General features: G+C 41.1%; 1 protein-coding gene across 1 annotated transcript; it reads right to left on the bottom strand.

The window, feature by feature from the left end:
* Positions 1–697: 697 nt before the first annotated feature.
* On the bottom strand, positions 698–14,321 carry LOC106072531 (uncharacterized). The gene is made up of 5 exons (XM_056013375.1): positions 12,745–14,321; positions 11,536–11,901; positions 11,090–11,329; positions 9,143–9,370; positions 698–2,157 (listed from the first exon to the last, which is right to left on the bottom strand). Exons 1-5 carry the CDS (start codon positions 14,213–14,215, stop codon positions 827–829), a joined length of 3,636 nt encoding a protein of 1,211 aa, XP_055869350.1. The 5' UTR covers positions 14,216–14,321; the 3' UTR covers positions 698–826.
* Positions 14,322–15,865: the final 1,544 nt, after the last annotated feature.

Genomic DNA, 15,865 nt, shown 5'->3' with positions numbered 1-15,865 from the left:
GTGCATTTAATGAAGCTGTAGATATTTATTTTTATTGAACTTGATGATTTATGTGACCTAAAATGCTTTACATCATCCAGTTATTATTAAATCCCTCCAGTTCTCAAATTAACATGTTTTCAACACTGTCCAACACCTCCTGACAGCTGATGCTGTTCCAAAATACAAGGAGTTCTCATGTGTCAATACATTTAATAAACATTTAATTTAATTCTGATTTTTCATTATTGTAACAAGTTTTGTGTCTGCATGAGTTAGATTTTTAAAACTGATGTGTACCATATTCCTAAAGGTTGAAAATATTTGTTTGTTTTTTTTAGTTTGGACTTATTAATGTTTTTAATTTTAAAAAAATTAACATTTGTTTTCATTTGAAGACACTTTTTATGTTGTTTTTTTCTCACACACACCAACATCCAACATAGGCATCCATCCATCCATCCCAGTGGCACTACAGCCCATGGAGGGCTCTGGCCTGCTTCTACACACCCTTTCATTCATATCTCGCCTGGGCCTTTCGTCTCCACGTATAGGGTATTATATAGTGTAGTGTGTGGAAAAAAAAAAGAAAATGCAGGCGTTTTATAGAACTTCAGACAAAATTTCTTTCCCTTTTAATTTGTATAACTACTACAACTCTTAAAAAAATGAATGTCTGTTTACTTTCTTATTACCACAAATGAAAACAGAAAAGTGCTTTGAAAACATTCAAGATTTTTCTTAAAGCAAATTAGTTATTTTAATTTATAATAATACATTGTAATAAGAGACTTAGGACTAGACTTCTTGCTGCCACAAACTTTGAGATTAGGATTGTAGAAACTTATCAGTAAATCTCATTTTTAATATTGATTGTGCTGTTTTGACTATTTGAGTCATCGTCCATTCTTGGACTAGAAATACCTGGAGTTTGGGAATTCGGACTGCTATTTTTTGGAAGAGTTAGAAGACCAGAATTGACCATAACACTCGGGTTGAAGGAAGCTGATCCAAACTGAGAATATTTGTCCATTTCAACACGAAGATATTGCAATAGCTGGAAATCTTTCTCCTGTAGCTGACTGATGGGTTTCCTTTTGAACCTCCAGCAGATTTTTCTATTTGTTGGATGTCTGCCTTGTTCAGCAATGCCTAGCTCTAAATCAGCAACTTTTTGGAAGAATAAGGCACTGGCCCATGCTGGGTGGCGATTGTTCGTACCTTCAATACGTACAGGAGGAGTTATAGATTTCTGAGCTGCTGTGGTAGCAGACACACCATGGCCATCATCATAACACTCAAGAAGTCTTTTGATTCTCCTTCCGTGAACAGCAACAAATTGGGTCTTGTTAAGGTGGACAAAGTCTACTGCTTGCATCATTTCACTGACATCTTCTTCTGCAGTTGTCAGTGCATGTGGTAGGTTACTAAAGTCAACATCTCCTGGCTGCTTAGCCAGACTAAAAGAAGAGGACCTGGTCTGTAACCCTTGCCTTGGACTTCCAGAATCTGTGTTTAATGGTCCTGAATCAGATATGGCTGATGTAGATGGATGAATGTTTGGAAATAAGCTAGGTTTGAAATGATTCTCCTGAATGGCAGTTTGTGGAAGTGTTGTTGCACTTTCGTTAGTGCCATTCATACTGCTGTCCATGTCTGATGAATGATTGAAGAAACCTGTACTGACCATAAAAGTCATGGCCAGTTTTTCCTCTATGAAATACTTACCTAGTGCTATTCCACATTTTACAATGTCTGCTCCAATGGTCCAGTCCCATTCAAAATCCTCCTTTTCCTCTTCTTTAGCCCTTGCACAGAGTATAGCATTCTCAAAAGCTTTAAGTATACCACACAGGCGAACTATTTGGCCCATGGATTTTCCAATGATGCCTTCGTGCTCATTCTGGTCCAGTTGATTCAGCACAGTTGACCACTCTTCTTCAAAAAATTGACTCAGGTTTCTCAAAGCTTCGGAATGAAAAGTGTATTGCCTCTTCACTTGATGGTAGTCAAAGAGAGCAGAGTATATGGATTCCAGATCTGAGGTTTCTAAATCTGTGGGCTCTCCAAAGACACCTTTCATGTCATCTGATTGGGGACAAGATAAAAGAAGACGAGCTGAGAGCCATGATGGAGATTTCAGCATAGTTGTCACCAAGTACTCAGGTCTTGCAAAACCTTAGGAGTAAGTTAGAATAGTATACTAAATTTGAAATTATGTGCATACTTTCTGGTTATATTTTAAGATTGTTTTAGTATTTACATTAATTTGTAAATTAACTCTAATTACTTCAGAGCTGCAGAGTTGTGACAAGTCAAAAACTCGCTGTCAGAGTCACTCTAATTTATCACAGCATTAATTATTATTTTTCATTATTTATTTATTTTATTTTAATTATTTCTCCATCCTACCCCTAAATTATTCACCCGCCACACCTTTTCCTCTCTACCAGGCTAGACTTAGTCCACCACCTTGGAGAAAATTAGGCCAGTCCTTTCATTTATCTTCCCTTGACCGGGGCAAAGATACGCTCAGACCTTGATCTTATCGACAGGATGTCTGACAGCCGCGGTTGACGCCACCTTGGTTGAATGCAAGCTAATCCTCCCCCCCCCCTTTTCCTCACGTCTCTCTTTGATCCAAGAGATTACCCTGGTCAACACACCGCGTGATACTCCAAGGTGCGGCTCTTGTCGGACTTCACCCACGTGTAAGATAATTCTTAGCCTAGGACATTTCCGGTGTCCGCCCACACTTTTCAGGCATATATATATAGTAAACCAACTCAAATCACCCTCTCTTTCTCATTCGAGCTGAGCTATCGAGTCTGGACTATATCACTTATTCTTTCTCCTAGAGGAATACCTGGTGCCTCCCTCAGGTGTCTGCCTATTTATCGGATCACTTACCTGCCTAGTTGCTATCAAGAATCACCTATTGCCTATTTATTCATTGGATCAACGATCTATTTACCTGCATCTGTGCTTAGTGCTAATCAGCGCTGCACTTGCCTAATTGCTATCAAGAATCACCTATCGCCTATTTGCCTACTGGCCTATCCATGTGCTTAGTGCTATTCAGCACTGCACTTTCCTATTGAGCATCATCTACCGCCTACGGAGATCTACTCAACTCTACTACTTGGCGCTATCGGCATTGCCCGCCTATTCGACAGCCCACCTGTCAAGCTATTAGGCGCGACGTCCCTATAGAGTCAGATCTGTGCGAGACGTCATAGCTACGCCAACCCTCTGCAACTCACTGGACATATCCTGTTACTCACACTGCCCACGGCAGATCAGCTCTGCCCGCAGTAACCTTGTGCCCACGGTATCCGGCCACCCGCCATACTGTGCCCACTACAGATACTAGAACTTGGGACTGAGACTCCACAAGAGCTATATCGCCGGCGTCCCTCTATCCGCTAGAGCGCCACCTCCAGCTGCAGGACCTCAAGCCAGGACACAGCCAGCTGCGACATCAACAGGAAAAACCAGCTAAGTCAGAGGACAAAGTGACATACTCTCTTATTATGTGCAAGAGTGATGATTAAATATAGAATACACTAGAGATAGATGCAAACCCTCCCCCTTTTTATTATTATATGTATATTTATGTAAATAAATATCCTTTATTTTAACTTTTGTATCTATCTTTCATTGCTTTGTCTCGTTGCGTGTCTGCTCCCGATTCATATGCTGATAAGTGGGGGTGTGATTGCTTTCAAAAATAATCATCCCCTAGACATAAAACGTGCCAAACACACGTCACATTTCCCCACCTGTCACATTTTGGCGAGCCCGTCCGTGGATTTAACCCATTAGTACAGCAGGCACGAACAGGCAGCAATAACTAAATTTCCTATCAATAATTTTTCTAAGAATATTTATAAGTATCATCACTTCGCATTTTCAAGAGTGTCACTTCTGTCATATTTTATATTTTATATTTATTGCATTTTATTTGTAATATTTCATTGCAGGAATTTGTGATTAACATAGGCAGACACCACATTCCTTTCGCACTCTTTCCTATAACCGGCGACTCACTTTCGCTAACCCACTTTCTTTAAGTCTAGCTCAATCCCATTATCCATTCTATCTGCCCTTCCACCATCCCAGCACCCCTCATCGCCCACCCCTCATCATTATGGCCAGTGGCACACGCTCCAAAGCGGACTCTGACATGAAGCAGAGAATGGCTGAATGGAAAGATGCCGCAGCCTCCATATTTGATGATGAGGCAGAACGGAAAGAATTTGTGAGAGCACGATTTGAGGCGTTTGAAAGAGGGAAACAGAAACAGCTAAAGAAAGAGAAAGAAAGGAAGCTGAAATAGCTAAAGAAAGAGAAAGAAAGGAAGCTGAAATAGCTAAAGAAAGAGAAAGAAAGGAAGCTGAAATAGCTATTGCTAAGGAAGTCACAGAGCGAGAAAAGGAAATAACTCTGAGGGAGAAGGAGAAAGAAATAACGGCGAGAGAAAAGATAGCCGCGGACAAAGAGAACGAGGCCGCCCGCCAGGCTTCTTCTGAGTCTCGCCCAGCTAGCCCAGCATCCTTTCAAAGTTCCTTGAACGGTCTACCCCACATGCCAATGGAGCACTTTGACGACAAGACAGAGAACATCGAAGTTTATCTTGTCCGTTTTGAGGAAGTAGCACGCTTTTACGGTCGGCCAGAGGAGAAATGGTGCTTCCGGTTATCCCAATGCCTCCGAGGCAAAGCCTACGAGGTTTACTCCAAACTTCCCTCCGGCCGGCGAGAGGACTACCCAGCCCTCAAGCAGGCGCTACTCGTCCAGTTCGAGTTGACCGCCGAGGCCTACCACAAAAAGTTCAGAAGTTCCCGCCTCGAACGCAGAGAGACCTACGGTAACCTCTGCGAAAGGCTGGACAAGTACCTTATCAGGTGGCACGCTCTCAGCCAATTGCCAGAGACTTTTGATGGCCTAGCATGCCTCGTACTCTCTGAGCAGCTGTTAGAATGCATGTCCCCAGAGGTCAGAGTTTATGTCAAGGAGCAACAAGCAACTGCACCCGCTGACATAGCTTCCGCCGCTGACCGGTACTTGAACGCCCGAAAGGACTTAAAAGGTAAAGCAACCGCGACAGACCAGCAAACAGACCAACCAACTTCTCCTGCTCAATCCAACCTTGCTCCTAAAACTCCCCAGCACAACCAGGCACCAGGCCGGCAATCAGCCCCTCATAACTACAATAACCGCCCCAACCATCAGTCTCGCTATAACCAGTCCAACTACTCTCAGCGTGACTTACGTCGTAGCACGCGTGACAGTAGACCCACTCCACAACGGCAGCAGCAGGCTCCACGGACCCTATCTACGGTGACGCCAGTCTCTCAACCCTCCGCGATCGATCCTTCTGACCAACCGGAGGAGGACACATACTTCGTCTCCACGATGGCCGTGGTTCCTCAACCCACTGCCATTGATCTCGGCCAACCAGAACTCCCACCAGTGCTACCTCACCCCATCTTTTCTCCTCCGGGAGTAGAGAACATTCTGGCCAACGGTGTCGAAGTTTTGGGCCTATACGACTCAGGCTGTTCGTTCGGCGCGGTTATCAATAAGACGCTGATTGACCCATCGGATCTCACTGGTGGAACAGTGACAATCCAGTCTATTGACCGTGGCACTCCTCCGCAGGTTCTACCTGTCGCGAGGGTGCACGTGGAGTGCAGATACGTACATGGCACCATTGACGCCGCCGTCATGGACACGCCAGTGTATGATTTCATTCTAGGCTCCAAATATGTCCCTCTTGGAGTAGTCAACAAACCCTACTTCTCTCTGCCCGTCGGTAGATCGACAAAGCAGAGAGGTGGCCGCAACCAGCTGGTTGGAAGCCCTGGTCGCCACACTAACACGCCTAGTCCCGACTCATCAGCGAAGCTCAAACCACACTGCCTTGGCATTGACTCTGCTAGGAAGTCACGAGTTAAGTCGTTTACCCGCGCTCGTAAGGGTCTACCTGACCCAGGCTACTCAGCCAAAATCATGCAACAGTCCTCTGACAATGACAGTGTCAGAATGCCCCGAGGTAAGATGAACCCTTGCTCTCGTGGACTCACTCCTCTTCATGGCTCCTCAGCCACCATTCCGAATCAACCTCTCCTTGGCATTGATAGTGTCAGGAAGTCACGAGGTAAGCCGAACCCTCGCGCTCGTGAAAACTCTTCTCACCATGGCTCCTCAGCCACCGTTCGATATCAACCTTCCCCTGGCCTTGACCGTGTCAGGAAGCCACGATGTAAGCCAGATTATCGCACCCGTGGGGACGTTCTCAGGCAGAACTCCACATTCTTTATCAGGCCACTCTTCCCTGACATTGATCGTGTCAGACGATACCGAGGTAAGCTGACTACTTACTCTCGTGGAGAAGCGCCTCACGGCGGCTTCGGAGATAAGCCCCAACGAGCAAACGTGCCTTGGGCACCCCGCCTAAGCCCCAATCACGCTCACCAATCCGCCCCAGGAAGAAGAAGCTACTCATCCAATCGCCCAATCTACTCTCCCAAGCAACCCCAAAGGTTTCACCCAGGGGATTCTGTACTCAGGGACGGGAAGTAAGACCACGGACAGACTTGGACAGACTCTCCTCCTGGCATGGATACCCCCTTTATTTCTCAGATTTTTTTTCTAATGCTGTGATAACAACTGATCTTAAAGTTAGAGTGACATCAGTCTGCTCGCACTTTATGGATCTTTCTGCGATAGATCCATCTTGGCGGCGGCGTATGTGACAAGTCAAAAACTCGCTGTCAGAGTCACTCTAATTTATCACAGCATTAATTATTATTTTTCATTATTTATTTATTTTATTTTAATTATTTCTCCATCCTACCCCTAAATTATTCACCCGCCACACCTTTTCCTCTCTACCAGGCTAGACTTAGTCCACCACCTTGGAGAAAATTAGGCCAGTCCTTTCATTTATCTTCCCTTGACCGGGGCAAAGATACGCTCAGACCTTGATCTTATCGACAGGATGTCTGACAGCCGCGGTTGACGCCACCTTGGTTGAATGCAAGCTAATCCTCCCCCCCCCCTTTTCCTCACGTCTCTCTTTGATCCAAGAGATTACCCTGGTCAACACACCGCGTGATACTCCAAGGTGCGGCTCTTGTCGGACTTCACCCACGTGTAAGATAATTCTTAGCCTAGGACATTTCCGGTGTCCGCCCACACTTTTCAGGCATATATATATAGTAAACCAACTCAAATCACCCTCTCTTTCTCATTCGAGCTGAGCTATCGAGTCTGGACTATATCACTTATTCTTTCTCCTAGAGGAATACCTGGTGCCTCCCTCAGGTGTCTGCCTATTTATCGGATCACTTACCTGCCTAGTTGCTATCAAGAATCACCTATTGCCTATTTATTCATTGGATCAACGATCTATTTACCTGCATCTGTGCTTAGTGCTAATCAGCGCTGCACTTGCCTAATTGCTATCAAGAATCACCTATCGCCTATTTGCCTACTGGCCTATCCATGTGCTTAGTGCTATTCAGCACTGCACTTTCCTATTGAGCATCATCTACCGCCTACGGAGATCTACTCAACTCTACTACTTGGCGCTATTGGCATTGCCCGCCTATTCGACAGCCCACCTGTCAAGCTATTAGGCGCGACGTCCCTATAGAGTCAGATCTGTGCGAGACGTCATAGCTACGCCAACCCTCTGCAACTCACTGGACATATCCTGTTACTCACACTGCCCACGGCAGATCAGCTCTGCCCGCAGTAACCTTGTGCCCACGGTATCCGGCCACCCGCCATACTGTGCCCACTACAGATACTAGAACTTGGGACTGAGACTCCACAAGAGCTATATCGCCGGCGTCCCTCTATCCGCTAGAGCGCCACCTCCAGCTGCAGGACCTCAAGCCAGGACACAGCCAGCTGCGACATCAACAGGAAAAACCAGCTAAGTCAGAGGACAAAGTGACATACTCTCTTATTATGTGCAAGAGTGATGATTAAATATAGAATACACTAGAGATAGATGCAAACCCTCCCCCTTTTTATTATTATATGTATATTTATGTAAATAAATATCCTTTATTTTAACTTTTGTATCTATCTTTCATTGCTTTGTCTCGTTGCGTGTCTGCTCCCGATTCATATGCTGATAAGTGGGGGTGTGATTGCTTTCAAAAATAATCATCCCCTAGACATAAAACGTGCCAAACACACGTCACATTTCCCCACCTGTCACATTTAGAGTGGATATCCCATATTGAGTACTATAATCTGAAATGTCATGAATAAAACTTAATTTACAATATTTAAACCCGGCTTAGCACTCAATGCCACTCACGATTGTAATAATTTTTTTTGATGTACTGCAAAGTAGTGAATAACCCCTGGCATTAAGGCATAATCCAGATTGCCTTATTTAAGAGTTACTTCACTATCCTAAGTCATTTTAGCCTCTATGAAATGTAACAGCAAAGGCAAAACGCTTGATTTAATATATAGTCTACACATTGAAGTACATTATGTCACAACACCAGGACTAGAGGAACTGTTCCGAGTAAATAGCGTCGTTTGAGAACACGTCCTAGAGGGGTACAGTTTCGAAAGTAGGCGGCCGATAAAGAGTGTTCAAATACTACATAGCATCAAATTTTAACATTCTTTTATCTTTGACCCTCCCCTTCCAGTAATGCTTTTCAATGTACCAGTAGGTCTAGAGTTCTGAATGTGAAGTGACACGAGTATTTGTCATTCTGTGCTCTTACACATCCAAAATCTAGACGTTGATATATTTAACTCCCTTTTTTAAAAAATAATTAATAAAAAAAGAATATAACCGTTTTGACCAAATTCATAAACTCACATTTAAGAATTTATGACCAAATTCTGTATCGCGTGGGGCGTGGTTGCTGATTAGTCAAGTGCTTAGCTTCCGATCCCAGTGGGTCTCGAGTTGGAATCTCGTTTTGTTTTTTTAAGGATGCTCACGACTTTATTGGGTAGCTGGCATTAGTTGGGGAAAGTAAAGGGTACCGGTACTTTAAAGATTATTATCGTAAACTAAAATCAATTAAATTGGTAAACTATCATTTGAGTGCCTTGACACCTGGTTTTCATTTATGACAAACTACAATATACTATAATGTATCGTGTTTAAGTATACCTCCGTAACAAAAGTTAGATCCTAGCAGTTTAGACACCCTGCCATCTTCGATTGCAACTTGTGGCAGACCCTCGTAGAGGTCTTCCATGTCAGACACCAGACGAGAGGATCCTGTCGGCTGCTGCATCAGCATGTCTTGAAAGTGTTCCAGATTCTCTGTCAAACTAAAGGCATGTCCATCATTGCGATTCAAGACCTCAGTCAGCGCTGCCTGTGTAACACGCGATCCTAGAAAACAATAGAGAAAAACATGGCAATAAAGGAAGTGTTTTACACACAAACTATGAGTCATATGACATCAGTTTAATGCACAAATTATGCATACATGTAGGACATACTTGTTACAGTATCGAAGACAGACATACAGTTGTGTGTACTGCTTGACCATAACGATTTGTAAGGGACATGACAGACTGACTGCAGGGCTGGCCTTAGATAAGTGTAGGCCCCTGGGCGAAGTGAATTTGGTGGCCCCAAATGAAATAAAAAAAAAAAACAGCGAAAAAATAAAATTATGCAATTTATTTTATTTATTTAAAACCTAGTGCCCTCCAACAATTGCACTGGACTCAAGTTTAGCTAGTTCTTCTCGAAACAAATATTGTTCTGAGTCCTGTGCTAAGTCCCAACCAAGCGGAAACCATAGACGGCTGCCTAGTTTTCCTATGTCTAAATCCGGCCCTGCTGCATGGTTTGTTGAAGTTTTATATAGTTGTTCATAGCCTGGTTAATTAGAATGTTTCGTTCTTGATATTTGAATGAGTAATGTGTTGAGCTTCTTCATTGAGTTGCCGTGTGGCGAGCAGGTGAACGAAATAAACAACATCAAACAACATTACTTTTACAGTACTTCATTTAAAAGAAACAACAACAACAAAAACATGTACCGGGTACATTGTTTTTGAAAACCAATGAAAATTTGATGCCCCCACAAACACACATTTGGCTTTCATTTTTGCTCAATTAATTTGATAAATATCACAATTTCTCTCCTTTTGTGTTTCCTTTATATCTATGGTTTCCTTCTTATGTGTGTGTGTTTTGCATAAGATAAACTGGATATTCTTTCAGATCACATTGAACTAATAGGCGGTATTTCTATATAATACCTTTAAATGTTTTTAAAATGATGAATGCTTTAAACAAAAACTGTTTAAGTAGGACTATTGGATTTTAAAATATAAAAAGTTTCGTTTTCATAAGACTAAAAGTAGCCGTTGCCTCATACTGAATCTTTAAAAGTACTTTTTTGTAACCTTATTGTGACAGACAGATAACACAATGAAATATCTCCTTTTTTTACGGGGAGCCGCTAAAATGTGTAGCTAATTAGGCCCTAATGTTAATATGTTTTAAAATATGGCCTCCCCAATAACTCTTTGTATTTCCATACTGTAGCATGAAGAAAAAAAAAAAACCATTACTTTGTAAAAACAAAACTTATCTAAAGGAAAGAACCACTAATTACCGCCATTTGTCTGAAAATGGAATGGTTTAGCTCCCTTTATGACATATGAAACAATTAATTAATTAGTACTAATTGATTAACAGATTGGTTAATTTTTGGATTGATTCGTGCATTGTCATTGACTATGAATGATTATGCTAAATTTCTACTTGATCAGAGAATGGGAAGTGGGAGAAAAAAACAGTCTCAAAATGTAATAAGGGGATCAAATCCATATATACATCCACATCTCTCATTAAGTAGCAGTTATTCCCCTTATTTTGATATCAAACTAAATAATTTATCACCAATAATTAATAATTAACTAATTTGTTAATTATTTATTTTTGTTGATTAGTGTCTTGTCGGATACAATTAATAATTGAGCAAAGTTTCAACTTGATCCGAGAATGGGAAATGGCAGAAAACATATGTTCCAACACAACCTTTTTACCAGACAGACAGAGTGAATTGATTTAAGCTTTGTAAAAAGGACTTGCCAGAATAAAGAGCTCTCCTCTGTTCTGTTGAAGTTTTCTCACAACGCTCATTCGAATGTTGGTTTCCAAGTTGTCGTTCTTGTGTTTCTTTCTGTGCTTGAAGCTCGAGGATGGGACCAAGAAGTTGACGAATAACTGCTGATCTTCTTGTCCCACCTCCAGCCCCAACCATACTCCAGACAACTGGGGGCTCAGTCCAGGCTTTGTGTACTTTTATGGTTGTGTTGGTGCCCAATAAACCTTTGGATAAATAATATAAATAGTTACAAATGAAGAACACCGAATAATAAGTGCACCCCTATAATATATATCTAACTCTTGCATCATATTACAAACGTAGTAACCTCTGAATGAATTAAATTTTTATTTCTGTTTCAATGACTTGAAGTGTCAGTCTAGTAACATCACCAAACATATATATTATCTATTATATACATATCACTTACCCCCAATGCAAGGCAGTAACGGAACCAGAACATATTCTACTGGACAACCAATGCCACGTGCTAAGTCTTCAAGGTAATCACCCACTATGTTTCCACACGCAACTTTTGTTTCGGGAAAGCAGATGTTCTGTGCAGTTCTGTAAATGTTTTCCCAACCAGGACCAGCAGACACCTTCTGATCACTAGGAGGTTGCCCATTTTGTCGAGGCGTATTACCCTGGACCGGTTGACCCAATCCTGGATTGGAAGTTTGTGTTGAGTATCTCATCTGATTTATGTTCGGCATCATGTTTGGGGGAAGATTGCCATGAAATTGAAACATTCTTGGGTCACAAGCCGCCATATCGATATCTGGAGATATGTTTTCTACAGTAAAAAAAAACACCAAAAAACTATTATATTTTGTTTTGATATCAACGTTTCTCAAATCCCCACCACACACACACACACACACACATGTTTGTGTGCATTTAAATAAATAAATAAAATGTGTATTTGTTTTTAAATGCATTATTTTAATTAAGTAGGCCAACACCTTCCCAAACTTATAAAGCTGAGTGCATAGAAAAGAGATTTTCATCCGCAAATGATGGTATCATGACGCTAAAGCGGCTAAACGGGCTATTAAATAGACCTACTGCTTCGACCGGTCTGGGAAAAGAGAACAGATCTAAAAGGGGATTATTTAGAGAAATAAACTAAATGTAAATAAAAACTCTACGTTTCATTGTTGAGTTGGAAACATTTTGACCAGCATTGTAGGCCAAGTACATAAGTTTGAAAAATGCTGAGGTAAGTCCGGTAAGTCCTATACATACAAAGTGTACCATCTTAGGCACCGGATTTATTAAACAATATATATTGTGCTTAGGCCTACTGTAAATGTTGTGTAAGCCAGAAGGAGTTAGAAAGTTAATTCCATCGAGTCAGGTATCTATCAAACCTCCCTCTGTTTATGTCACAACCCTAACCCCGGTTAGCTGCACTTCAAAGAATTTAACCGTAGGCCTATTTGTCAATAAATTTCTATTTACGATATAATATTCATAATATTTTCTTAGACTTTCAAGGGTTTTTTAAAAGTTTTTTTTATTTAAAAAATTACAAAACATTATTTCAGCGTTCACTTACTGCTACTAGATTACAATTTAGATTCTAAAACTATACGTAGGCTACAACAGTATAAATTAATTTTACGAACTAACGTACTTGTAGTTAAAAGGTCCGTATCTGCAGCCACTAAATCTTCATTACTGCTGATTGTGTATTTTGCCTCAGCCGCCTCCTCAATTTTTTCAACCTTTTCGCCAGACGTGACCTCCTGTATTATTTCTTCATCTGTTAATTCAGAGCCCAGATTGTCGTCTATGACCCATCTTCGTAGATCTTCTGACGCCTCTTGTGGAATGTTACTCTCCTCGCACAGTGTGAGTGTATCGTCCACAACATCGTTGTAATCTTGAGTTGCATCATTTTCACCGCTATGCTTTTGGAGGAACGGGTTTTCTGGCCAAATATTTTTCCAAGACGTTATTAAAGTTCGAGGCTTCACCTGTTTCCATGCATATGCTGCATTTAGAATCGCACCCTTAATGTGACAAGTTTTCAAAAACGAGTTGGTTTTTGACTCAGGTTGGCAGACGGCATCCATAATTAGGCGTTTTTTATAATGTGCTTTTAAAGTTTTGATAACATTTTGATCCATCGGCTGAATCAAGCCTGTTGAATTTTTGGGCAAATACATCACCTCTATGTAACCTTCGGCTGTCTTAACTCTCAATTCCTCCAAGTCTGAGTGCGCAGGAGCATTATCTAACAGTAAAAGGGCCTTTAATGGCAGTTTATTAACCTTTAAATGTAGCTCAACCTCAGGAACAAAATGGTTGAAAAACCAGTCACGGAAAATTTCACGGGTTAGCAATGCTTGGCGTTGATTCTTATAAACCACTGGAAGAGATTCCATCTTGATGTTTTTAAATGCCATGGAATGCTTATTTTTAGCCACAGCTAGCAGTTTTAACATATGACTCCCAGCGCTATTTGCACACACCATTAAAGTTAATCTTTCTTTTGGAAGTTTTCTCACAGAAATATTTTGCTCATTTATTGATGCAAATGTTGATGTTGGAAGTTGCCGCCAATTTAAGTCGGTTTCGTCAGCATTGTACACTTGTTCAGGCGTAAGGCCCAGTTCAGTGATTTTGGCGTTAAAGTTTTTGATAAACTTTGACATCTCTGAATCATCAGCAGATAATTTCTCTCCGCCCAAGAAACGTATCCCATGCCGCTTTTTGAAATTCTCAAACCAGCCTCCACTAGCACGGAAATCCTCTTTAGTCGTGATTTCACGATAAAAAAAATGTGCTTTCTCTTTTAAAATATTTCCCGAAATCGGGGCGTGTCTGTTCGATTCCTGTTTAAACCAAGCATAAAGAGCTTCCTCAACTTGAGGATACTCGCTCGATTTAAGGGTTTTTCTTCTGGTGATGTCATCGGTAGACTTCACAAAATGTTCTATTTTCTCTCTACTCTTCATAATATCATAAACGGTAGGTCGTGCGATGCCATAAATCGAAGAAATATGGGTAGGAGTTTCACCACGGTCATACCTCTGTATAATTTCCCATTTTTCAGGGAGAGATAATGTTTTATGCTTACGTTTGACAATTTTGCTATCCATCACACAAAACGTACCAAAACTTCGAACGCTTAAAACTATCGTATGTAAAGTGGCATAAAATAATCCCAAAAAGAAACTTAGGAACGTATCACAAGTGAACACAACAAGAAGTACAAGAAAAATGGAAGAGACGTGCTTGTCACAACTTTGTGAACACACCAGTGCAGCCGACGCATACTTCTACGCCGCGTCGGATTACTGAGTGTGTCGGATTTTGAAGTGTGGGACTATGAGTCAACTCTAGCCTATATAGCTTCTTCCTAGCAAGTCGAAGTGGGCCTTCGCTTCACTAAAACGCACAGATAAAAAAAAAATTAGGAACATAATGCCCTAATGTTGCTAGATATAGAATAAATAGTTTTATTGATAGACCTATATGCCTATAAATAGCATAACATATAGACTATAAACAATGCGTATTATTTAAACTTATACAACAAATATTAAACGAATAATCGACGCATGCCAGTGTCATAGAGTAGCAAAGACAACAAAGTTTGAAGAAAATAACATTAATTAACTAGATCTAAGTTTAATCTTACGTTCAATGATTCCTTTTAGTCTTAGAGGAAGCTAAATAGTGCTCAACGAGGCACTATATGATCGGTTCAAACACCTATCCAGTCTACTTGAAAGTATGAGCACACGAAGTGACTTCTCAAGTCTGCTTATAAATAACTACACTTGAACCCAATTCAATGTGTAGCTAGCTGACGAGATAAGTTGGCCTATAACACTATACTGGCTTGGCCTAGCCTAGCTACATTGCTGATAGGGGGCTATTTTTAGACTCTCGCCTCGCTTGGTACGTTGGTTGGGTCAGATGATCGATTAGTGGCTTGTTGCAAGTGCTCTGCTGGGCTTGGGCTACTACGCTTTAACAACATATCGGTGAATAACGAGTTCTATAGGTCTACGCAGGACTCTATGGAATAGCTATGCGATATGAGATCTCATTCGAACTTAGGCCTGCACACCTCGAACTTATTTCATCAATCTCCTAATTCGGCCTTGTACACTTCATTGTTCAACATAAAAATCACCCTTTGGGTCAGGATTTTGTGATTTTACCATCACTAAAGAGATACAAGACACCGATAACAAAGACAGCAGACACAAACACTCTTTTGTTCCCCTGGCAATCAAATCATTAAAAAGAAACAATCTGATATAAACTTTTCACACGTAGCCTAAATTATGAGCGAGTATGGTGTGAATGTACATTTTGTGTTAGTTACAATTAATATTATGTTTGGTGTAATGCACAAATTATAAGACAAATTTCCTTACGGACAATAAAGATTATTATTATTATTATATTATACGTAATTATCTTCTGTTAGGAAGGAACGTTTTTTATTTTTAAGACGTTATAATAGGAAGATGGACCTTCAGTTACAAATGATCCGTAATAGTAGGAACACAAACTCAGAGGTATTGTTTTGATTAAATATAGGTAGGTTATTGCTGCCTGCCTGGTCGTGTGCTACGCACGCTGGGCTGTCGTCTCATATGGTCCCGGATTCATACTCTACCGGGCCTACCCGCTGCCATAATATCCCTCGACTCCCTGCGGAAGGTTAAAATTTGGGCTAAGTTTTGAAATAGAGGGACATTCGAAACGGTCAAACCTAAAACATTTTTCAAACA

The sequence above is a fragment of the Biomphalaria glabrata genome, chromosome 1 (assembly GCF_947242115.1).
Source record: "Biomphalaria glabrata chromosome 1, xgBioGlab47.1, whole genome shotgun sequence".
In the NCBI taxonomy this organism is placed as follows: domain Eukaryota; kingdom Metazoa; phylum Mollusca; class Gastropoda; family Planorbidae; genus Biomphalaria; species Biomphalaria glabrata.
This window is presented reverse-complemented; position numbering and strand designations above follow the sequence as displayed.

Bases quoted from the DNA above. Each gene is read 5' to 3' on its own strand.
- LOC106072531 (XM_056013375.1), bottom strand. From the start codon at position 14,215: ATGGATAGCAAAATTGTCAAACGTAAGCATAAAACATTATCTCTCCCT. The intron at 11,902-12,744 runs GTACGTTAGTTC...TTTTTACTGTAG, and splicing joins TACGGACCTTTTAACTACAA to AAAACATATCTCCAGATATC. The intron at 11,330-11,535 runs GTAAGTGATATG...ATTTATCCAAAG, and splicing joins GTTACTGCCTTGCATTGGGG to GTTTATTGGGCACCAACACA.